We start from the raw sequence: 25,908 nt of genomic DNA, 5'->3' as shown, positions 1-25,908 counted from the left end.
AGAAAACAAACGATTTATCGTTAATAACAAAAACCCAAGCCGCTCGCGCGTACTTTGTAACAAAATACTGCAGTTTTGAAACCGCCGAGGACAATTTATCCCTTTCGCAAAAGGTTAAAACTGATTTTTATTACGATCTATCGAGTAGGCCGCAAGCTTTGTTAGAATCTACTTAGCTTGTCAAAGTAAGAAAATATATTAATATTATATATATTATATTTTTAATTATTATTTATAATATTTGTTACTATATATATATATACTATACTATATATATATGATCTTTACATAACCTTCATATGACCTTGACATGACCTTGACATGACCTTGATATGACCTTGATAAGTCAAGGTTATTTGAAGGTTATTGATAATATACTTCATATTTCTCTAACAAACATATCCCTTACGTCCTTTAACACGATTATTATTTATTAAATTAGCTTTGCGAATCATTCGTTGAACTGTGTTCGGACACGGAATTATTTAAATTAAAATATCATTTACGTACTTTGTTAATCTTCACTGTACATCTTGCTTAAAAATTTCATATGTTACGCACAAGGTGTCATACACACTAGAAAATATCACACTTAAAAATATCACTGTTACGTAGTAAAAAAAAATCCGGAAAGTTCTCGCTTCGTGATTTGTTCAATACTTCGTACGCGGCTCGAATCCGTCTCGACCATCTGTCAAAGCCTCGTGCTGCGGGCTCTCGAACTTCGCGCCGTCACCTCTCAGATTGCATTTTCGCAAAGGAAAAAGTTACTTCAAATGACCTCAGCTACCCCTCATTTTCGGCTCTTAAAATAATTGTGGAACACCCTGTATACATATATTACAATATTCCGAATTAAATAATCCAGTCCTAGCGTACGAAGAACCTAAACAAGAAAATAACCCGACATCCATTAATTCCGAGCGGAATAGAATTCGGAGTCAACGGTGAACAACGGTGCCGGTTCAAAATGGAAGAAAATGAGAGGAGCACCATTTAACAAACCCCGAAAACACCGGGAACAGCGCGATCAAAAAAGAGCAACGCCGAGGGTGGGAACGAGGGGAGGAGGGGGGCCCGGTGGAAGGGGTCGGGGGATAAACGAGGAGGCGGTAGAGAAGACGATGCGTGTGGGTTCAGCGAAGGGGTGTCGGGTTACCAATGAAATAGTGGTACCATTTTGTTTACAATATTGTCGGGGGTGTATCTGGCCGGAACGGGGCTCGGCGGCGGGGCGCGCGGGGGGACCGGAGAGCCCCGGGGAAGGCTGGACCCCGGACGGTTCGCCAGGGCCTCGTTGCTCGAACGAAAACACCTTGTGGCTTGTCCACGGCCAGAGTCATGCGTACACGGGCCCGGCCGAGGCCGAGAGGGCCGCGAAAGAATTATATCTCTTTCTCTTAGCCGTGTGCACGCGGCCGTGCCCCCTCTGAGGGCTCGCGAGGCGAGGCGAGGCGAGGCGAAGCGAGACCGGGCCTCTCCGAGAGAGATCCCCTCGATTGGACTGATTCTTACACGCGCGCCACGGCGACGAGCCTAAATTGCGAATTCCCGCGCGTTCCACACCGACAAAGCAGCGCCAAGTCAAACGAGCTTGTTCCCCCCGCCGCTGGATGACAGATTTATGGTATTAGATGGGACACGCAAATTTGTGTTTTCGACCGAGTTCGCCTGTCCCCCACCCTGTCCCCTCTCCCCCACCCTTGCCGATCCTCGGGGCCCTATCCTCGTTTTCGGGAGACACGCGTTTGTTGAACTCACGGGGTCCTCCAGCTTTTTGTGGGAAATTGGCCACTCGATTGGGTTATCGTCCTTGGGCCTTATCGTCCCGGCGTTCACGTCTTACAAGCCGTCAAAGTAGCTCGACCGTTTTAACCCCTTGTCGTGCTTCAACGAGTCAGACTCGTGGCGGAGATTTCTAGCGATAAGCCGATGATAGGTATAATTAATAGTTGTTCGGTTCGTTTCAGTCGAAATCGAACTCCGTTCCCTTGTCATCGATATTTAACCATTTGCACTCGACTGGTGACCGCGAGGCACCACTAAAATTGTTACATCACGTTCCAAGAGAAATTTTATATTATAAAAGCTTAGATATAAAAAATTATTAAAAGTCTAATTGTTGTATGAGTCACAAGACTAAATTTTATATGCACAAAATGCACTTTGTCGTATAAAATAGAAATACCATAAGTCGGAAGAATGAATTTAGATTTATAGTCAAAATGGCTTCGAGTGCAAAGGGTTAAACGTTCGAGTAGGTGTATTATAAATACACGATAGATGTAAAGTTTCCTTTTTCTTCGAACAAATTGTCGACAACTATGAGAAGATCGAGCCACGATGGGACTCCAATAATCGTATCAGCTCTCTCTCTTCCCAAGATGTCCATTGTTGTTTCCAAGTTGACTCGAGAATTTATTGTATCTGTGATGAAAATGGTACGATACGGGGATAAAATGTCTCTGATATTGTGTCAATTTTTGGGAACGTGCATTTATCGCGTTAAGAAGGTATGCGGATCACGAATAAATTCTCTTCCACTAAGAAGACATGCAGAGTGTCTCAGAAATGCCTCGCAATCCGTAAATGGGGGGTTCCTGAGGTCAAAAATGTCTTCGGGAACCCTTCACTTCCACATTGCGAGATATTTTTAGGACACCCTGTACATAATAACCTTACCATTTAAAGAACGATGAATCGGTCGAAAATTTCAATTGCACAGATTTCATCTGGACTTTTGGGTGCCATGGGTGGGGCGCGTGGTCCCCGGATATGGGGCAGCGGCGCGGCGCGTAACTCTCGATCGGGCTCGCCAATAAGTCACCGGCTGAGTTAGAGTCGGTGTATGCATTTGAATAACACGCGGCCCGACACGACCTTTTTTCCACGAATGTGTGCCACGAAATAAATCGACGGCGGAACGGTGAAACTGGGCCCGGACCACCGCGCCGGCTGCCTAACGACGCTCGTAAAGTCCAAATTAAAGTTGGATTAAGCGGCACGGACGGGATTCGACGATCGATCCTTACCGGCAACCCCGCGGGAACGATCTCGCTGTTCTCCTTTTCCGGGACGAGGACTGCGCCTCGTGAGACTCGTGACGGCCGGTCGAGGATCGATCGCGAGCTGGGATCGAGCGAACATTCGTTCGATCGAACATTCGTTCATCCCTTGGAGTTTATAGCACGGAAATTTCTGAAAATAACTCGTATTTATACGATAAGAAATCTGTTAATCGATCAACAAAAATTGATCGTTACCTTTATAATTTTATATATTAATTAAATAAAAAAAATGCTATTCTACACGAGCCACTTCTTCTTTAAATAATTCAGGTACGAAGCGGTAAAAAAAGTTCGACGAATTCAAGGATCATTTCCTTAGATTTAGATTTTATGTTCTATTCACGATTATTTATAGTCGACGCGGACAATTCGTGTCTCATCCTTTGATCTAAAATCCTTTGATCGAAGAATCAATTTTCCCGTATCAATTAATACTCCTAAAAGCAGCACACCCTTTTTTACGAATCACGAAAAGCGGATCCAACGAAAGTACGACAAAATGAAAGCTTCACGATTACACGACGAGGATGGTCGTCCACAGGCGATCATTCTCAGCCGAACGTAACAAGTTCTCGAGCCACGATACCTACCGGAAGCTGTGGCGCAGATCCATCATCAACGCAGATCATAGATCATGGAGTATCGCGCGGCGGTAGTACGCGGGAATCGGTGTTAGCCGGACTGGTAACGCGTTTAAATCGCGAGCAAGCTGGATTCGAGGTTTCCGCTGGTGAAACGATCGCGTTTCAGGGAGCACGGGGTGGATCGCGGTGGATCGCTGTGGATCCAGCGATCCCCGGAATCCCGGCGAGAGGCGGCGCGGGGTCAAGCGATCCGCGCGGATCCGAGTCACCGGTTGGATCGTCGTTCACGGTACGGTGAGCAACATCGAGGAAGACGTTAGCAACGATATGATTAGAGGCGAGAACTCGAGGCACGGAGATCGATAGGCGAATGCTCGCCGCGTGGAAATCGCGGCGCGGCGCTGCGCTGCGCGGCGGCCTCTGCAATTTCCCTTGATGCTTCCTGCATTAGGGAGCCGCGTTCCAAAGCGGATTCCCATTGGCGCCTCTTGCTCGTCGCTTTTTCGCGCCCCCCTGCGAAATTGATCCCTCGGGTCTATTGATTCACGGCCTCGGACCGCGCGAAAGGAAGCCGGGCGAACGGCCACTTTTTCCGCGATTATTAGCCAAGCCGATGGAATCCGCGGCTGCGCGCCGCGCCGGGAAACCGCGATGGCGGATCGTGCAGGAAATTTTGAACTTTTCAGCCGGCGGGATAACGCGTTTGTCCAAGCGGGAAACTGCGAACAGAAAAAGCAACATATTTGACGTAATAGATGCACCGCTGACAGAAATTGTAGGGTTGTTTTTTGGGGGTTACTTGAATGCGCTGTAACTTTGCGGGAAAAAATCGCAGCCCCTTCTCCTTTTTTTTAAATTAAAGAGGAGGAATCGTTCTTTATTACGGTGGAAACGGCATCTTCGAAAAAAATTTTGCGAAGTCCGGGCATTTCTTCGAAGTCCGTGCATTTTTTCGAACTTGGCAATTTTCAATATAACAAACATGGCGTCGCATTCGAAGGATTACAGTGTCAAGAATGCATCAAACTTAAAATCGAGAGAAAGTGTCTTAAAGTAGAGGTTTCAAGCTTTAATTTAAAAGCAAAGTCATCGTTCTACGATAATTTTTCGCAGAGTTACCGTCGGTCAAAGATGGCCAATTTTTATCCAAAATTCTTCTATGCCATAAATTTGTCGAGCAGCGTATTTATTAACTGAAAACTGCAGAATTTATGCATTCGCGGCAAGAATGAACCAGCTGCAATTTAATTGCTGAAACTTCGACTGCCTCACATTTTCCACGATTACGATCAGCTTGTCCCTTCACGCCGGATCAAACCGGTCGATAGAAAGAAGTCCGCACAATGAAGAGACAAATTGCGCTCGTAAAAAGTAATCGCATCTGTAAAAATAATAGCAACCGTTAAAATAATTGCACGCGCAGAACTAATTGCAATCGCGAAAATAGCTGCGACTGGAAATGTGATCGCGACTGTGTAAATTCCCTTGCTCGAAGATGGAATGCCGCGGCGAAATTAGAATGATCATCCCGGTGCACGCGTTTTATATCGTCGAACGGAAGCGTGGAACGGTGCATTATCGAAGGCCGATGCACGGCAGGATTTTCCGGGAGTGTCGGAAAGAAGCGGCGAATCGAAGCAGAATTCCGTCGTCGGAAATTCGAGATTTCATGGGGAAACTTTCCGGCTTACCTGCGCGCTCTTCGGGAACATGTGTTTCATGTTTTTACGACTAGAGAGATCGTTTCCCGGGATTGCCCGGGATTCCCGTGCTGGGTGCTCGCCGGGCGCAGTACCCGAGGACCCATTTAATGTTGGGTCATCGGGGTTCAAGTGTCTCGTCCGCTCGCCAGGAGCGAGATCGCCGCGAGTTATCCGGCCCAGGACGAGATTACACGAATATTGCTTAATTCGCGACTGTTGATCTGGAACGTGAACAGGATGCACTTTGCCGGCGCTTCGTTCTCCCGGAGTATCGTTCGTTCGAGGAAGCTAGTTGCAACGTTAATGAAACAGTATTGGCATGCTTGTTAAACCAGCTTTTAATTCCACGGCTGCATATGGACGCGGGAGATAATCTGTTGCCGGCGTCGCTACGTTAAAAATCGTAATTATTATGTTTGCACTGCGCACGAACTATCGCATAAATTGATTCAATAACATTACGCTATTCGATTGTATGTTATATAATTGAATGCCTGCTCGGCCGATACTTTTATTCCAACAAAACCGTATAATCTTCTACGTTCCTAGAATCGTGCTTAGAAGACCGTAATTAATCTATTATCGTTATTATTATTATTATTATTATTATCATTGTTGTTATTTATTAATTAAAAGGGTAAAATACCATTTGGATTACGGAACTCTCGGGAGACGACGAGACGGTGTCTAATTCCTCGCATTTCACCGTTCAAAATTTCTGCATCGCTCGCCCCGACGATCCGGCCGCCTCGTTCCGCAACAAATAGCTTCATTCCGCGCGAACGAATGAATTCGCCGACGTGTACACGACTCGAAAGTTCCGAGCGGACTCTTGTCTTGTCGCGGACATTGTGGGCCGATCGCAATGACCGAACAAGAAGAAAAAACGGGCCGGAGGGGAGGGGGGGAGGAGGAGAAAAATTATCGACAATCCGAAATGAAACGAGGAGCGAGTAAAGTGGACCGTGCACACGAACAAATCGTTTAATCGAAGTCGGTGCCCGATCGAGGTAATGACGGCCATAAACTGCAGCAACAGAAGGGCGCGAGGAACAGAGAAAGCCCAAGGTTCCTGGACCCGAGCGGAATTGGGCCTGACAGGCGAAATGGGTTCCGTAGTCCCGGGCCAATGTATACCTGGGCCCCGCTCGTTCCCTCTCGCTCGCTCTTTCCTCTCTCTCTTTTCTCTCTTTCTCTCTCTCTCTCGCTCGCTCTTTCTCTCTCTCTCTCTTTTCTCTCTTTTTCTCTCTCTCGCTCGCTCTTTCTCTCTCTCTCTTTTCTCTCTTTTTCTCTCTCCCGCTCGCTCTCTCTTTCACTCTTTCTCTCTTTTTCTGTCTCTCTCCCTTTCTCTTTCTCTCTCTCTCTCTCTCTCTTTCTGTCTCTCTCTCTCCTCGTTTTCTTGCACCGTCCTCTCCGTCCCGCTCGCTCGGCTGGTTCTCGCTCTGGCCGTTGCAACGTGCGTGTCTCTTTCTCTCGTTTCTCGACGGACGTGCAACTCGGATGCCGCAAGCCTGGGATCCCAGATGGAGAGGATCCGGTTCCAGGAATCGAGCGTGTAAAACATCGGTTAAAGCCGTGCTTTCCGAGCCAGAATCGATGGGAAAACAATGGGCCGACAGGTCCTAAAGTGTCTGACAAATGTTCCACGCGTGTTCGCCGCGACCCCTGCTCCGGGGACAACGCGTCGCGGTGGGCCCGCCGGAATCCTAGCTGGAAAAAGTAACACATTTTCACAGGTTAGCATATCTGTCGGTTTTCAATTTGCTCGCACCTCCCCCACACGTCGAGACTATTCATAATATCCACGCTAAAGTTAACACTGCACTTTGAACATTCATGTACGTTCGCATAAATAAATGTCTGCGATCTATCGATCAGGTTTCGAACTTGTTCGACGTTCTTCGAACGGTTCGCAAGAAATCGCGACAGATCGTTTCACGTTTCCACGTCGTCGAAGCTAATCTCTGTGTTCTTCGACGTTCGTAAATATTGAATGGCTGCTTTATAATGCATCGTTACAGCATACAGAACACATTCGAGGCGAACATAACGCGAACGATTCGCCGAGGTAGGTCACAGAGGAGGCGCACTTCGGCGTGGCGTGGCGTGGCGTGGCCTGGCCTGGCGTGTCGATTACTATTATTCTAAACAAAAGGGGCGCGTATAGGGCGCGAGGAAAATCGATTTCGCCGAGGTTTCCGTGATCGTTCGCCAGCAGGCGACGTTTAGGAGACATTAGCAGGCATCGGCGAGCCGGTTTCCACGTCCCTGTCCATCTAATTACGGCCCGGAGACGGGAGCGTCGAATAAGCGTTCGCGGCACGTGAAAACGGCACGTAATAGTTTCAGGGCCGTGATCCGCCGAGATTCCGTCCCGATTATCCCCGGCTCTGCTCGCAGAAGCACCGCGGAAAGCGACTTTCTGCAACCGGAACGCGACTCGTCCGCTTAAACGCTTCGAAGGAACATCTGAAAATCTCTGAAATTCTTCTAGAAATATTTCGAAATTTCGCAATCCGATGGTATTACTCGTTTTAGACAGCTGTTCGACCAACGCCAAACCTACCGAGGTATGAAATTGACTGGCTCGCATTGTCTTGTAAAAATGAGAAGATCCAATTCGCTTAGATTTTGTACAGTCTTCTTTGTAATAGTTGCCGCGATAATGCGATTTATTCAAGCATTTCATTTTAAAGCATTTTTATAATATTTATAATTGCATAATGTGGGACCGGTAATTCGACCGTCGTAGATTCAACGTTAATAAACTGCAGTTTTCTATGCAAAATAGAAATTTGTTCGACGGTGTATAGAAAATGGAATCGCAACCAAATATATTCTTTTTATCGGCGGCCGTTCTCCGACAACCTTACGCGAATCACGAAATAATTTAACCAAAGAAAACGAGTTTTTGCAATAGTATCATTTTCGCGAGGACCAGCAGCGAGCAAGAGGGTCGAAAGAGCGTTCGATGCGATGCGCGTTCGCAATTTTCAATTTCTATTTCGTCGAATAAATCGCTTTCGTCCTGTGGGAAGTTCCGTGGCTGTTGCTTCTCGAATAAAAAAAGGTATTCCCGCGAGTCTGAAAAAAATAAAGACCGCTTTTATCGCCGAGGTGTGTTCGGAAGGGTCCAATAAAATCTCGTAGCTATAAAACATCGGTTTCGAGAGCACACGGGTGCGTCAGCATGCAGGAACGCGGCGCGTCGGGACGCGGAATCGTCAATTACCCGCGCATCAAGCGTTTCCTGAACGAGCCGGAGAACCGAGAACCGCGCGCCTTCGTGCCGCGAACTTCTTCATCCGACCGCCATGGACGGCGTACGCGCCACTTATCCACCCTAATTTACGTACGGCCCCGAGAAAACACCGTTTCGTGTCGCTAAATACGACCGGCAGGCCACCGGCTCTATTTGAATGACAATGACAACCGACTGTCAGCTTCCGCGGTGCCTCGGAACACCTCGACGACCCTCGGCCGCCGAGGACAATTAAGACGTCCGTCCCCCCCCATCCCCCTCCCCTTCCTCGCCGAACGATCAACTTCTGCGTGAAACGCAACGCGGCGATGCACACGTGCATCGCGCGAAATTGTTGCCGGTGCTCTCGAGTCGAACATTTTAACCGGTTCATCGTGTCGCGACGAGTATACTCGTCGTGGAGGAGCCGCGGTGTACTTTGCGTCGCGACGAGTATACTCGTCGTGGAGGTGCCGCGGTGTACTTTGCGCCGCGACGAGTATACTCGTCGTGGAGGAGCCGCGGTGTACTTTGCGCCGCGACGAGTATACTCGTCGTGGGTAAAAAGTGGCGAGCACTGGCTATTTAAATTGCGATTTCAGTGAAAACGATATCATCAGATTCGCAAATTTCAAGATGTTTAGAATATTTTGAGACCATGTATGTGCACGAAGGTGTTTGCATTGTTATGAAAATAAGATTGGAAAAAGAATCACGATATTTGTATGATCGACATGCTTCGTCTCTTGCTTTGCCGAATACAGTAATGTCTCTCTAATTGACGCTCAGGTTGTCCGCAAAAGTGAACAATTTGCGAAGAGGAACCGCAAGGCTCGAATAATCGTATCTCCTCTCCCTAAATTGTCCATTTTTCCGGACAATCCGAGCGTCAATTAGGGAGACATTACTGTGCCAGTCTACAGCAGCAATTTGAATTTTTAACTTTGACAAGTATTTGATTTGACAAGTATACGAGTAAATATCAGTAATAAAATGGTCAATTTTATAAAATAAAACCATCCCTTCGATCCAATATTTCAACAGCGACGCTGTGTTTCGTTTAACCGGTTACAGCCGCAAAAAAGCGCACGGCCCGATCGAAAAAAAAAAGATCAAATCGATCTTGAAATATCCTCCGTCATTATACGAACGAAAGAATTTTTAATACGTGCCACGTAAGATACCGTTACGCGCCGAACAGCTCCTCGCATAAACATTTTTCTCGTAGCTTCAGCCCATTCCGAGATACTTCACGGCACTTAATTAGACGAAACCGGCTGTATATTGAATAAATAGCTCGTAAACGTATCCCCGCGAACCGAATAACCGTGATTGAACGAATTAGCGTCCCGTCGTATCCACGGATTCCGTGAATCTGGCGTGAAAAAATTCGACGAACGGCCGCTTAAATGGCTCGCCCGAACGTCGGCGTTCGCGCGACCGTCGGTCTTTTCGAGGTCTCTCGCGAAGGCGAAGCGGCGCGCTGCCGCGGCTCGGACCATTGGAAATCATTATCCAGAAGCAAAACCCGGCATCTACGCCCATCGAATCCAAGGTTACGAGAAAAATCGTTCAATCGAGCGGAAAGCACGCGGGGCTAAGAAGGATCGTTACGGCGATCCGTGTTATTACAAGCAGTACGGCCGTCCGTGGAACGAGCGATGGCCGGGCGCCCGGTTCAGGGAACGCGGATCGAGCCCTAATGAAATTCAGCGTCCTCGCGGAATTAATACGGCCGCTCGAAATGCTATATCATTAGCTCTATTTTGGTGGATCGTCGGAACCGGGAGGGAATCGTAGAAACCGGTTGGCCGCCGCCGCCGTGCCTGCGCGGCCCTATTAAAGAACTCATCGTCGAGTCGATATGATTGAGTGGAATACCGTATCATTACCCCCGGTGGTAGCAGCGAGGAATTCCTCGGAGCGGCGAGCAGTCGTAGAAACAGTTTGGCGCCGTCGGCCAGCGAGAGGAATCGCGTGTACACCTGCGAGCGTATCGATATCGTTTAATGCGACCTCCGGTGGGTGCCGCGCCACGCCGCGCCACGCCGCGCCACCCCGCGTCGCGTCGAGCACGTGACTAGCTCTGTTCGGATAGCGGAGATGAAAAATGCCTTCTTCCGTTGACGTTTTAATAGCCTTCAACGTGACAGGCGATGGACATACCTTGGAACTTCCTTGGTTTCGCGCCGGGAAGAAGACGTTGAGATCGGATGATTTTTTTCATTTTTAAGTTATTTTATAATATCGAGAGAGTCGCGCGAGGAATTTTTAGAACTCTGCGTTCTTTAACGCGATGGAAAATTTACCGCGAAACCCTCCGTTTCTTGTCGACGGCAAAGTATCGACGCGCGCGGGGGAAGATGAATTTGTCAATCGATAGAATTAATCTCGAATTATTAATCAATCGAGTTGTACTATTTGTACCATTTGGCGAAGATTCGACACTGTACACTGCACTTTGACAATTACGTTAGCAACAAAAAATAAAGAACAAATACCGAGGAGTAATTTTAAAGCTTCAGCATGTAAGAGTCTCCGCGTAAATGTTTTCTTCGGAACGACAAATCGATGCAGTTGATATTTTTAGAGCACCGAAAACTGTTAAAGTCATCATAGTAAACGAGCACCCGGTTGCCATAAGGGTTAAATTAAGTACTCTTCTCTATCTAGCCAGCGTACAGGAGTCATAGTTCTCCGAACGAAATATGTTCAGCACGTGGAAAAATCGTGAGAGACGGTGAAATTGGCCTGAAATACCTTGGAATCGGTGTCTAAGACGGGGCCCAGGCTGCACCGCGGGGCGAGTGTCATCGGGGCCCGGTCGGCAATGAAAATATCCATCAGAGGCGAAGTTTTCATGCGGCAAAACACTGTACCCGGGGTACACGCTCGTCGTTGAGTACCGGTTATGACGAACGACCGGCGTCGGCAGGGGAACCGGGAGGATCTCGTTCCGTCCAGAGGGGCCCGAGGATCCTCTGGGTCCCTCTGGGTCCCTTCGGGCATCCCTTTCTCTCTCTCTAGCTCTCTCACTGTCTCTCTAGTTCTCTCACTCTCCCTCTAGCTTTCTCTCTCTCTCTCTCTCTCTCTCTCTCGCGCGCTCTCTCTCTCTCCGTCTCGTCCCGGTCCGCGTCTCGCCCGTCTCTTTCTCGAAGGAAGTAACAGTATCCGAGTGGATGGATTCCGTTGCGAGGTGTGCAGGGACCCGTGTGGATTGTGTGCAGAATGAACGCAAACTGTGAGGGTAATTTGCAACACCGGCAATTTACATAATTAGCAGTTCTGAACTCGCGGCCCTCGACGACCCCCACCCTGCGGCCCGACCATCTCCCCCCTCCCTTCCTCTCTCTCTCTTTCTCTCTCACTCCCTCGCCTCCTCGAACCCCTTCTCACGTGCCTCGCCAACGAGCACGTTTACCTCCTCCCTTCGGCTCACCTGTCCTCTCTCCCTTCGCCGCTGCGGATCCTGTTCGCGGCGAGGTGTCCTTATCGGAGGGACAGGGACGGCCTGACGCATCGCGCCGCGTGTCCTTATCGGAGGAGGAGTTGCTCGTCCTTCGGTGGAACGCTCTCTTCAAATATCGTCGGCAAATCGCGCGATTTTCCGCTCATCGGAAATCGCGAGGGACACTCTTTGAAAACGATGAGAATCACGGAGACGCCGGATTCGAAGCACGCGGAATAACTTTTGTCAAAACTGGTGCACATGATTCGAATTTTTGTGAAATTGTTGGATGGTTCATTGGACAATCGGTGAGAAAGTCTGTTGCGAGAACTGCGATCTTCGTTGCCTTCGACAACAGAACTATCAAACCGAAATGATCGGTTTTTTATTTATTCTTTTTTACGATTCTCGATGCTGTACCAATATTTTTAGGAGACATTTTTAGGCGCGCTTAAGCGAACCCAGTCTTGGCATTGTTCTCGTAGTGAACAATTCTAGTTTAGACCAGTGGTCGATGCAACAAAAAGAAAAAAGAAAATTCGAATCTCTTGCTCGAATTTCAAGGGGGTTGTTCTGCCTCGAAATTTCTATTTTTCTCAATCCTACCCTCTCAACTTCTTTCTCCGATCGTCGCGACAGATCCCGAAAACATATTCACGTGTCCCAGTACCTTCTGTTAGGGCACAAACTTTAAAATGACAGATACTTCATATCGGTATCGAAACGTACGATTCGCCCGAGAACATTGTAACACATCGAAGTTTCTTTGCAGGCCGTTCCAGAAACGGCGGGAAACGTGTTCGCGGTCTCCGATTCGATCGTTCCGAAAATTTCGGGGCAACGGGTAATTACGGTGCCGATATGCGCACGCAGAACGGGATTGTAGACACCGGGTTGGTTCCCTCCTCCCAATTAAGCGAGGCCGTCGAACACCGTGTTCGAGCATCGGGATTTCAACATTCTTCCCGCGGACCCGTTACTTTTCAGCGCCCTTCCAACGGAACAGTACCACCGAGATTACCAGCAGATACCAGGGGGGGGGGGAGGGTCCGACGGGGACCGGGCACGGCGCTAATTGCCAGATCAACGGGTAATAATCGATTACGTACGCCACGCCCAGAAATATTAATGAGCCGTTTTCGAAACGGGGCGGTCGCTTCGGAGTCTCCGATCGGGGAAACCGACGGAGAATCGGCGGAGAACCGGCGGAGGACCGACGGAGGACCGGCGGAGGACCGGCGGAGGACCGGCGGAGGCCGGTGAACAATGAGATCTATTAATTGCCGATCGAGGGCCGCGTCGATTTGACACAACCCCCCGCTGGGTTTAATTACCAGCCCTCGGTCAACGTTCCAATTAACGCGCTTAATTATCGGCCCGCGGCCGATTCTACCGGAACCCCGCGGTAACTCGCGGCGATTAATCGAACCGCTTAATTTATCGGCGATCCTCGCGCAACCCCGATCTACTCGCTGCCGCTCCGCTCCGCGCCGCGCCGCGCCGTGACGTTTAATTATTTCCACGGTGACGTTTAATGGAACGTTTAATTACGTCGCGTCTTACCGCCGCGGCGTAAAAATTTCCCATCCGGTTACCTCGAACGAGAACCTGCTTTTTCAGAAATTATTTGCACTCGCAGACTTCGGTCGAACAATCCTGCAAATTTATGTTCTATTTATTTATATTCTATTATATCTCTTACTTATGTTCACGTGTTCTGGTAGCTTCTGATAAAGCATAAACTTTAATATGACAGATGTTTCATTAGATTTTCATTAGTCGGCCATTAACCCTTTGCAGTCGAAGCTATTTTAATTCGAAATCGAAAAGACGCTTTCTGATCTACGGTACTTTTATTTTATTATTATTCGAGGCAATTTTGCATATGAAATTTAGCCTACTGGCAAGTACAATAGCTGCAATTTCAACGAATTAATTTTTAATATAAACAAATCCGGTACCGTTAAAATAACCTTGAAGAATGGTATAACGCGATTTTTAGTTCGACTTTTAGCCTCGGATTCGCCACTCGAGTGCAAAAGGTTAATGAATTACGCAGCAGCGATTTCACGGAACTTCGTAGCTTCGCGAGACAATCCGAACATCAATTGTATTTTGCCATCGAGCCGCAACTGTGTACGAAGTTCCGACCGAATGCGCGCATTCGTCTCGAAGTTATGAGATATTTAGATCTCGAAGCGGAGCGTCCGTCGAACAAGATGGCGGCCGCGCCGTTTCGTTCGCTCGGTCAGGGTGTTTCCTGCACCAAGGGACCGGCGGGGAGAGGCGTCCGACACCGTTGTACACGGAATCGAAGGATGGAACCGGCGAAAATAATGACTCTTTGTAGTCTCGGCGTGTCTGCATATCCGTTGTTTCGGCCACGAAAACAGACACGGACCGGTTAATTACGGGGGAGTCGGCCGGAGCCGGCGTAATTATTCGTCTCGAGAGCGGCGATTATAAAGCGATTATCGACAAGAATCGGCCGGCGGATTGCGAAACGGTGGCCGGGCCCCGCGAAGGGACACTTCCGTGAAAACGATTTGTCGGAAGGGGGAAGGGGGGGGGGACTAATAGCCACCGTCGAAAACGTTTTGCATGCTACGATCATTATTCCCGGCGTTTAAATAATCGCCGTAGAACCGACATCGAAAGTGCGATAAATTCGTTTGGTAATTCGCGCTGGAATCGTGGACGGTGAACAAAAAAGAAGAAATGGCGGTGAAATAAATAATGAAAACACGTGTGGCAGGTGTATCGTGAAGAGATGATATAATTTATTTCGCTATATCGTTAGAACACGAACTGAGTCATCCGATGATCGTACAATCCTACGCCTTTGCACGTCGAGTAAAATCACAATTCTTTTATATACAATCTATGTACAAACGGAGCCGCGCGCGGAGCCGATCGTTCCGCGAGAATCGGGCGACGTCGTTCGATCCGAGGGAGCTTCGAGATGTGATCTCTTGAATCTCGCTCGGATCAATTCTCGCCGGCGAAAGAGAATATTTCCGGGTCCCCTCGGGCCGGGATCGTTCGCGGGGACCGGGAACGATCGGAGAAACGGTGTTTGTCCTCGGGGAACGATCGCCTTCGCTCTGAGCCGCCCTCTAACGCTCTATCGATACAATAATTTAAATCGTCAGTACATTTTCGGAGACATCGATCGACAAAGGGAATACTGGTCGCTCGCGGGGCAACGACGTTAAATACAATCGCAAGTACAACTCGAGTTTACACTGGGATGATCCCTAAGGGTACGAAATTTGGCACTCTGTCCTCCCTCTTCGCGACACAATCGCACCGCCGACGGTCACGCCGACGCATACACACACGCACATACGTACTAGCACAATCACACGTTCGCTCTCTCTCTCTCTCTCTCTCTCTCTCTCTCTCTCGTCTCTGTCGTCATCATCAGCTATTTACACTCTCTAACCTCGGATTAAAAGAGATCCCTCTCGTCCCTCGCGGAGGACGCAGGATGGCCGATCCATGGGTCACAGCCACGGACCACAGTCTTCGATTCTTCTCGGTTATTTATTTACACGATCATGGGTGGGACGGGGGTGTTGGGCAAGGGTGGAGGGGGCTAGGGAAGGGGTACAATGTGTTCTATGGCAAGATGCAACTGCGCGGACGCGTCGACAACGATCGAACGGCCGGAAGACGCCCCCTTTTTTTTCTACTCTCGGGCTGATTGTGTCCTTGACGGGGCTCGAAAGCTGCTTTTTAACATCGATTTGCGTGAACGAAAAACCCTTGTCGCGTGCAACTACTGTGCGGAGAACCGAAAATTTCATCGTCCGTTTCGATGCTTCGATTCGCTGACGGCTCGCTCCGATATGGCTCTATGGTTCTTTCGATTTTTCCATCGATTTTTCCATCGATTTCTCGGTGATCGGCACCGTGTGATAATCATCGGAATTGCAAATAACGCGCACATTTCTTACTCGTAAAATACCTCTATCGCGCTTTTGGTATCGCTCGAACGAATCGATTCGATTTTATCCCGCCGACTGGCTTAATAATTGCTTGAAAAAGAATTGCCGCGATATTCGATTGATCTCGTCGCTGTAATTTAATGCGGCTTACTACCGGTAGACCGTGGATCTCGGCGCAAAGTAAACGTTGGCGCGAATAACCGTGTCTCCTCTTCTCAAATTGTCCATCTTTGTTTACAAGCTGAAGGAAAATTCGATAGAATTTGCTGCGATTCCTCAACGAAAAATTCGGGAGAATTTACTGTGCTACTCGGAATGATGCGTTGGACAAAAAAGCATAGATAAATTCATTGCGGAGCCATTTCGGAGTTAGAACCGAAACGGACAATGGTCTTTCGGAACAGTAATCGAAAATGAAGGTTCTTCATAATCTGCGTGAACCGGGATCGCGTAACAGTACGGAACGGTTGTTTTTCGGGGCCGTGTCAAGCCCCGATCGAAACATTCCCGGTGTCTTCTGCGCGACTGAGGAGAATTCGACTGAGGAACTATGGTAAAAGCGAAGAAAGGACCGGGCGGCGATTCCGTCGATGAGAACGGCGCGGCGTCCCCGTTTCCGCCGGAAACTCTGTCCATTTCGGTTCCCGAGGAACAATGCCTCCATTAGCCAGCTTCCGAGGCTCCCCTAACCTCGCGCGATTGCAGCCGGGGGTGTTCCTTTCCAGAGGACAAGGTCAGCGTCCTTCGATTCCGGCAATTCGAATCGATTTTTTGGAATTGCTCGTGCTCCGCACCGTCGCGCTCCGATCGTTCGAACTGTTCGAATGGATCCGATTCGCATCCGATTCCTCCTCGATTCCTGCTCTTCTTTGGATTTCGCGCGCGTCTTCACGCTCCGCGAGACCTTTCTTCCGAATATTCGAGAAAATCGAAGCTTCCACGACGTTTTGGTATCCTCGGAATTACCGCTCCTCCGTCTTGGGTCACCCGTGCGCCGCGGTTTTCCACGGAGTTCGTCTCGTTCTGGATATCAGAATTCACCGAGGAACTTCTGTAGTTCTCCGTAGTTAGCAGCTCCGTAGTTAACTCTCCGTATTTGGCAGCTCCGACGAGAAAATCTTCGATCCCGAACGCGACTAACGTCCGGGGCGAGTACGAAAAATGAAAAGTGGCACGCGGCGCGTTCGACGAACAAACGGTTCCAGAAGTTCGACGTTCGGTCGTTCTTTGGAGAACTTTTCGCCGAATGTCGAATTCAACCGTCGCCGTACCACGTCCGGGTTCTTTCGGACCCAGAGGCACGGCAAGACAACGGTAATAACAACAAAATTTTAGTTCGAATAGTTTCTGGGAAGCAAAGGGACGCGATCGTGGGGCTTCGCGCGAGCTCTTAATCGCTGCGAGGATCGAACAGCGCGACGAAGCGTCGGAACGTTTTTGAACTGCTTCGAACGACGATCGAAGTTCCGAAGAAATTTTGCTAATCGCTCCACAAACGAACGTCTAACCTTCTGTGCTTCGCTCTCGAGCATTCTTATGCGCCGAATCTAGGCGACGCGCGCAAAACTCTGAAAGAGCGAGCCGAATTTTCGACAATCGGAAACAAGCGAACGCGCGTCGACTTCAGTCGAGTGTTGTTGTCGTCGCATTCGCGTGTCGACGAGACAATTCTCGAGAATTCGAACGATTTACTAGGAACGACGGATGCGCCCGATCGAACGATTGTTGCCAGAACCGGCATGCGTCTCGTCGCGAGACGACGATGCTCCCGAATGTGTCCGCCCGCTTTCCGTAACTGTCGCGCGATTCCAGCCGTTCTCGCGGCTCTGTTTTCTGGCGTTGGTCGCCGCTGGTTCTCTGCCAGGATCGCGATCCCATCGATCCGCGGTACAGTTCTCGACTGTATCGGGGCCGATCGGTCGGCGTTCTCGTCGATCAGACGGGACTCCTGGCGCCTTAGTCCAGGCAGAGAACGTCTAGCTACGCCTCGGAGCCGCTCGAGCACTCCTCCGCCTCCGGATCGATGTGTTCCTCTTCCTCCTCCTCCTCGTGGTGGTAGTCACCGGTCTCCTGCTGCCACTTGCTCACGTGATGCGTGTTCTTGTTGTTGCTGTTGTTGTTCGCGTTCCCACCTCCCCCTCCGCCGCCTCCGCCACCGCCGCCGCCACCGCCGCCGCCTCCGCCGCCGGATTGCTGTTGCGCCTTCGCTTCTTCTTCCTGCTGCATCCGCTTGTGCTTCGTCCGTCGGTTCTGGAACCAGACTTTCACCTGGAACACGAACAGATTTACCCACGGTTACCTCTCTTGTCTATTCTTTTCCGTTCTCGAAACGTTAAATAATCGTTCTCTCCGCCGATTCTCTCGAGCGGTTCCGAGCGAGTCGTTCGCACCAGGTTTCTGGTACTCGTCGGAACGACGGGTCGCTGATCCTTCAGTTTTACGATTATTCAGATTCTAAAGGTACATTTGCGAATTATTCGTTCAATATCGTTGCGACAAATATCGCGACAACATTGGCTCAAAATCGGTACAAATGTCTCAGTTATTTTTGTTGAGGTGCTCGATTTCTTCCTTCTATGCCGGAATAGATGATTCATCGTTACTCTAATAAATTAATATGCAACAGCTGCTTCGTAAATCTAGTGTCAGACTTTGAAGTCGAAGGGTGGCTCCCGTTAACTGACGAAATTCGAACGGAAAATCGCGAACAAACCGCGCGACGATTTTCGCAGCTCGTCGATCGGCGACGCAACCGTCGCCGAACAGAATGGCGGCTCGAATCGAACCGTTCGTTCGACGGAAAGAAGAGCACAAGCAACGGCAAATCACGGCAGCGATAAAGCGTAAACGGTCGAGCGTCATTTCGTTGGCCAATCGATTCGCCGAGCCGAGCGGAGCCGAGCAGAGCCGAGCCGAAAGGGTCGCGCGACGGCGTCGACCCTCGATCTTTGCCAAATTAAGTGGCAACTAGTTAGAGAAGCCGGTCCCGGGGTTTGTCTGGAAGCCACCCCTAAGCAGAGTGTATCCGGTTACAATGGTCCGTGTCGATGACGCGGAACCCCGCCGCGCCGCGGAAAAAAAAGGGGGATGAAAAGGAAGGGCTGATCCGGCCCCGGCATTGTCCCCGAATTGACTGTTAGATACACATTCTCCCGGCCCCGCGCTTCCTGCGAGAGAAGGGTTGAATGGACTCCATTTTCGAGCTATCAACGCGTGAAATCGGCATTGTCGGCGACGTATGCGAAGGGGGTGGCAGGCGGGCCGCGGATGTTTGGCTAGCAGAGGATCCGACGCGGTTTTGACAAGACCCGGATTAAACGGAGATCACGCGTGCAGCGTCGTCGACGATCATCCTGCGACAGAAACTGTTTAGAAACACGCTTTGTGTGCTGGCTCGATCGTGGAATCGAATGGGGGCGAGGGTGGGTCCGGTTAGGCTGGCCGTGGGGCGCTAACCGTTCGGCTAATTCGCCTTTTTCGAAGACCGTTTGGCAAAGAAGAATAATTTGATAAGGAATAATTTGATAAGGAATAATTTGATCGAAGGGAACACCGCGCGTTCGATAAATTTCGAATTTAGGAGGAACGATTTTCTTTGCGAACGATTCTCCGGAAATTATTTATTATCTGTTTATTATAATAAGTTATTATATATATCTACCTCCTTTAGACCGCGGATTTTTGCGCGAAATTGTCTGCACGAATTGCAAGAAATAAAGACTAAATAGCAAGCTCATTCTTACGTTAATCCTTTCAACCCCTTGCCGTACTTTGACGAGTCCAAATCGTCGCGAGAATGTCTAGGAATAAATTATTGAGCACAGATGCTGTTCTGTCCTTTGAAATTGTAATAAAATTCTAATCTCTTGTCATCGATATTTAATCATTCCAAGAAATTATTGCAATCGAGAAATTCCTAATCGCAACGACCGCGAGGAAACTTGTACATCATGGGGTTAATAGATTAAAAATAATAAATCGACATTCTTAAATTCCTACAATCTTTCTAATATTTTAAATCGTAACTCCCCGATTTTGCCACAAATGCATAAAATCCGCGGTCTAGCGAAGCTGATTAAAACCTCCATGGTCGTTAACAATCTTCTCGTTACTATTTAACCGGTGGCTAAGTAAATATCGTCACCAGAAAACATAGAATCCCGCTTCGATTCGAACGAGACGTCCAACAATCCCGGACAAAGTCCAGCATCGAATACACAAAACGGATCACAATGCACCATGACCGTCGTCCGGTGTTCTTTCCACCAAACAAATCACCCCGATACACCCAGATACCTTTGTGCCGGCCACGTTTCGCTGTCCGCCGCGTTAAAAAACTGATTTGACTACATAGTATCCCAGCGGCCCGATTACCATTTGTCAGACGCCGTGTGTCCAGCCCGGCTGGAAAAAACGGACCGAACGAAATTCCCGGTGTTTCCCCGTTCCGTCGAAGACTTGGTTCCCACGATCCAGTGGACGTTCCTCGTTTCCGAGAGCGGCGTCGCGTCGCGTCGCGTCGGCGTGGCCGGTCGAATAAAATCGGTGGTCGGTATCGCGGCATAAATCGTCCAAGCTGTTCGAAGCTTTTATGCGATTTTTACAACCCGCGCGCCCCCGTAAAATACTGTCGTGGATCGCGGGTCTCACCTACGCGCCCCGGTGACGGAGGGTAAACTCGGTTAAACCGAGTGTAAATCCAGCTGGCTCGAGTGTGTAAATCCACCTTTAGCTCGTTCCGCGAGCCTGGAGAGAGCCGGATGGACGGAAATGCGAGACGGAGGGCGACGGGGCGAGGGTTGGAGGGACGGGGGCAGAAAGGGAGAGGTTGGGAGACAGCGTCGGGGAGGCAGAAACTGGCAGAGGGCGGGAAAAAGGGATAGGGGTAGTTAGAACACAAGGGGTAGAAGAAGAGAGAGGCTCGGAGAGAGAGAGACAGAGAGTTGAAAAAGAGATAGGGGTCAAAAAGAGAGAGAGAGAGGGAGAGAGAGAGCGATCGAGAGAAAGACACAGGGGACAGAAAGAGACCTGGGTTAGAACGGGACAGGGTGTAGAAAGAGGGAGGGCGCAGAAGGACACGGGGCGAGGATGAGACAGGGGGCGGAAAGAGACAGGGAGAGAAACAGACATTTGGAGAAAGCGGGGAGCGAAGGGTGAAGGGCGAACGCGGCGAAAGATAGCGGGATGAAACGGGGAGGGTTGAAGGGTCGGCCGCCGCAACGCGAAGCGACGAGCTGATCCTGGCCGGTAGGACGCGGCAAAGGGGTGGCCCAGGGTTCTCGCGTGCGTCAAGATCCGCCAATCGGGTTTCAGGACCGCTCGCGGTCACCATGGCAACCGGTGTCGGTGTCGGCGTCGGGGACAGAGGGCGATTACGAAATGGGGGTAACTCGATTAAACCGTGCTCCGAGGGTCCTGCTGGGAGTGTTAGGGAGCGGGTCGCGGCGAGGGTTCCAGGGGATGGAAACTACAGCGTCGTTAACCGGGCCGCTCTCTATTTGCCCTCTTAATCATCCGTTAAGTGCCACAATCCTCGAAAAGTTCCCCGGGGCACACGGAACCCCAGAAATTTCGCCGCGGTCTCTCTCGCCGGTGGCCCGGTTCGCCGCCTCCATTAATTCCGCGGCTAATTGCTCGTGGTATTTGGCAGACGGTTATACACCCCGGCCGGGATTAGGCGATCGTTTATCCTACGGCGAAGATCGCCGATGCCTCTCTGGCCGGCGAGGGCCACTCGCGAGGAATTCTTGTATCGATCCCGGGCCGCGTACAGTTTCAATTGCTGCCGATGGCTTGTTCCGGCGACGTGCTCTCCGACCTCCGAGTTTACTATATTCTAGTCAGACCTTCGACGTTTATCTGCAATTCACATTTTTTTGCGGATTAGAGGATTCGTTTCGGCGAATCTTGTGTCTTCCGCATATAATATCGTGCCGGTTCTCGTTACGACGACGTGCAGAGCTTACCGAATATGTTAACAGGGTTATATCACGGTTAAAAATTCTTCTTAACCCCTTGCCGCGACATTTTCTTCGTAGTTACAACGATTAGAAGTTTTTCGATCGCAATCATTTCTGAGAAGAGAAAAGATTATTTTTATTTATCGCGTGTCTACATTTACTTGAATGTTTAGACACTGACGAGAAGAAATCTGAATTTTATTCAGGCTGAAGAGAACAGAATTGCATTCATATTTACTTTGTTACTAGAAATTTTTATCATCAGTCAGAGTCGTCAGAGTATGGCAAGGGGTTAATTCGAATAACATTCTACGTTTCTGTTGTAGATGTTTGACCATTAGAATAAAAGTAGACACACAACAAATGCGAATTCTCTTTTACGTTCTGGGAAATATGCATTTTGAATTATACCTTGTTCAGTGTATCGAGTACTTAGACTATTTATTCTTGTGTTTATATTATATAAAGATTCTCGAAACCTTTTCGTACTAAGAATAGAATTTTTCGCACGAATATTGCTGTAAATTCGCGATTTTTCATCTGGAATTTTCATAGTGTTCAGAATAATAATGACGGACTCTGCACTTCTCTCTGAACCTTCTAGAGAACAAGATGCGAACCTTCTAGGTGCAATTTTTAGTCGACATTGAAACGCTTTTCGGCAAAGCACACAGTTTGTAGAAAGATCTTAGAGAAGATTCCCCTACGAAGACCGAATCCCTTGATTCGCCAACGGACCAATTACAATCCGAGCGGGCCGGTGAAAGGATCATTAAGAAGAGAACAATAAAACGAATGATAGGAGATCGTGCGAGATTAGAGATCGCCCCGGAATCGTCGGTTTCGAGGGGGTCGTTAAAGGCGCGTCCGTCGGATTCATAAAACCGGAGGCAGAAATAATTCCGGCTCGATTAACGCAGGGGACGATCATCTTCGTGTAAAATCCCGGCCAATAACAAGGCCCGGAGGACGCGGAGGACGTTGCGGCGCGATAAAGCCCGAGCGGCGGCCATCTTGGCCCGATTTATGGAAACGCGGTTCAATAAATTGGCGACAATGTCCACCGTCGGTTTAATTACGATAAAACCCGGCGGGTCCCGAGCGTCTCGAGGACCGGAGCGGAGCCGGGCATTTAAGATCGACGCCGAGAGAAAACTGCCGGCCGGGCACAATCGCGGTATTAATTTCCATTAGCGTGTATCCAATTTCCTGCGCGGCGGCCGCGGCCGCGCCGGCGAAAACGGCGGAATCGCCGCGCGCGAGCCGCCAATAAACGTAATTATATTTAACAGGGGACGTAAAAGGCTCCGATAGATTAGGCCTGGATACCCCCCGTCGTCCTTTTTCCTCTCTTCGTTCCCTGTCTATTTCTTTTTCTTTTTTTTCCCTTTTTTTTTGTTCGCGAACGCCGCCGCTCCGGCTTCGCGCCGCGACTCCGCGAGATGGAACGAGACCGACCGGACGCCGACACGGACGCGGACGCGGACGCAATTAGCCTATGAGTTATTAATCGGACTTAATTGAATCCTGCGATTAACTGGGAGACACGCTCGTTTCGCAGAATTACTTCGCTGTTGGCGGGAAACACCGCAATCGAGCTTCCGGATTCGCGAGCACCGATACACTTTTTCTTCGAGCTTCAGCGTTTATTTCAATCATGCGTAGCGCGATTATCGGACTCGGGAAGCTTATGCTAATTCGGTTCTTATACACGATCGTCCCGCCGCTACAGGAACAACGTAATTTTCCTCCGGCAACCTCAAAACTGGCTATTAAAAGGTCGTACGTACTTGGTTAACTGCCGGGCACCGACGCGATCCTTCTATTTCGTGGAAAACTGTGTATTTATACCATAAATGATCCCCGGTAACCAGCGAATAAGAGCGGAAGCAAAAATTGTCTTGTTCTAATAGGGAAATCATTGACGACGAATTACAGGAAATTCTCCCTAATTGATAGTTTTTCGATTTTATAGTTTCCAATTTTCAGCAACTATAAAAACGGGCCGCGAGAGGCTCGAATAACCGTATCGAATTTACTGCAGTGCTGATTAACGCAGCTGCGAAATAAATCGTAGCGTAAGGGGTTGACTATTTCCATTCGAAGCCGTTATAAATATAACGACTCTAAATCCGAAATAATTTCTTTTACGTGGCGCATTTTACGCGCACGAAATTGAGTCTCGCGAGGAAGAATGTTAAATACAAACAGATTCGACAGCGGAACGTTATTTAGCGAAAGATGCTGAGAAATGAATCCCGAAATTTCCAGATTACAGTAATGTCTCCCTTACTGACGCTCAGATTGTGCAGAAAAATTGACAATTTGGGAAGAGGAGATACGATTATCAGAGTCTTGCGTCTCGTTTTTATAATTGTGGATAATTTATAACTATACAAATAAATCGCAAGGCTCGAATAATCGTATCTCCTCTTCCCAAATTGTCCATTTTTGTGGTCAATCTAAGCGTCAATTAGGGAGACATTACTGTACTTCGTCAGACGTCTTCCACGCACGTGCTAATCTCTTTTGAACCATAGTCGAGTTTGATATTTGCAAAATTGATCGCTGTGAAACTAATCAATTCGCCGAGTCCACGATGCTATTATATTAATTGTACAGTAATTACTGTACACTCTCTAATTGACGCCCAAATTGTGCACGAAAATGGACAATTTGGCAAGAGGAGTTACGATTATTCGAGCCTTGCAGTTCGTTTCTATAATTGTTGATAATCAGTAACTATAAAAGCTAACCGCAAAGTTCGAATAATCGTATCTCCTCTTCCCAAATTGTCCATTTTTCTGGTCAATCTGGGCGTCAATTAGAGAGACATTACTGCATTTGGAACGAGAGTGTTCCACAGCGGTCAACCACCCCTAACTCCAGAGGTAAACACGTTCGCCGAAAGAACACGGGAGCAAAATCTCTCCGAAGTTCCGCGTCGCGCGGACTTAACTTTAATTAAACCGGTCGGCAAGGGTAAGAGAGTCCTAAAACAATCTGCCTCGTCAGATCGCACGAGTTCTTCGATGCTCGGCGCGGTCCGCGCGCCACGTTCTCTCTAAAATCCCCATCAAAGGAAGTCGCTGGCGATTCCGCACTTCGGTAGCGAAGATCGAGCTCGAAGTTTCCGCAGGTACATACATCAGGTTCCACGGTCTCTCCGTGGAGATATCTCTGGTCGGCGTAGTTTCTCTAAACAGGACCGGCATGGGAACGGCCGGCGATTCCGCGGCAGATAAACCGATCGGCAACGGAGCCTTCGCGGCGCGGCATGCCGCGGCGATTCGCGGTTCGGCCGATCGATCGAATTACCAGGAGGATTACGCGCGCCTTAATACCGATCGGCGGCGATCGGCCGCGTTAAACATCGAGCTTCGACGGAAAAGCATCGCGATCCCCCCGGAGATCGGTCAGAAAACGCCTGTCGATCCCGGCGAGCAGATAACGAGCGCGGATAACGCGCTGCACCCGCGGATCGAGCGGCTTGGGTGACGCGGGAGGGGAAAAGCGATCGCGTTCCCGGCTCCAGCGGGAGCCCGCGTAATTGAAGCTGTTCCCGGAACGCGTCTAAGTGACAGGCGAACACCTTATACGCGTAACCGGGGAACACGTGACAGTCGTCGCGGCTTCTAGACCCGGTGGAACGTCCCAGCGTCGCGTCTCGTCGCGTCTCGTCGCGTCGCGTCGGTCCGCTTTGGGCGCACAGCTGTGCCAGAGAGTCCGTTCTCCTTCTCTCCGTTTCCCGATTTCTCTCTCCCTCTCCTCACTCTCTCCTCTCTCGCCGTCGCACGGCACCTGCCCGTCATCGGGAAAGGAAGGAGCCGCCCGAGAATCCTCGAACTCGCGCCATATTTGCGTTTCGGATGCGTTTCGCTCCGTTTCGCCGCGACGTTCGATAACGCTCCGGGCGTAATTGGATGCTCCGATTGGACCGGACCGGCTCGACCT

At 49.4% G+C, this 25,908-nt stretch overlaps 1 protein-coding gene across 1 annotated transcript in view; it reads right to left on the bottom strand.

The window, feature by feature from the left end:
• Positions 1–14,802: 14,802 nt before the first annotated feature.
• LOC117218178 (uncharacterized) overlaps positions 14,803–25,908 on the bottom strand; it is a 56,627-nt gene continuing 45,521 nt past the window's right edge. Inside the window, exon 3 of the mRNA XM_076520603.1 lies at positions 14,803–18,262. Coding sequence (XP_076376718.1) covers positions 17,975–18,262 — 288 coding nt within the window. The 3' untranslated portion in view covers positions 14,803–17,974. The remainder of the gene's footprint in view (positions 18,263–25,908) is intronic.

The sequence above is a fragment of the Megalopta genalis genome, chromosome 3 (assembly GCF_051020955.1).
Source record: "Megalopta genalis isolate 19385.01 chromosome 3, iyMegGena1_principal, whole genome shotgun sequence".
Taxonomy (NCBI): Eukaryota; Metazoa; Arthropoda; class Insecta; order Hymenoptera; family Halictidae; genus Megalopta; species Megalopta genalis.
The sequence above is the reverse complement of the archived record's forward strand: the minus strand, read 5'-3'. Positions and strand labels throughout refer to the sequence as shown.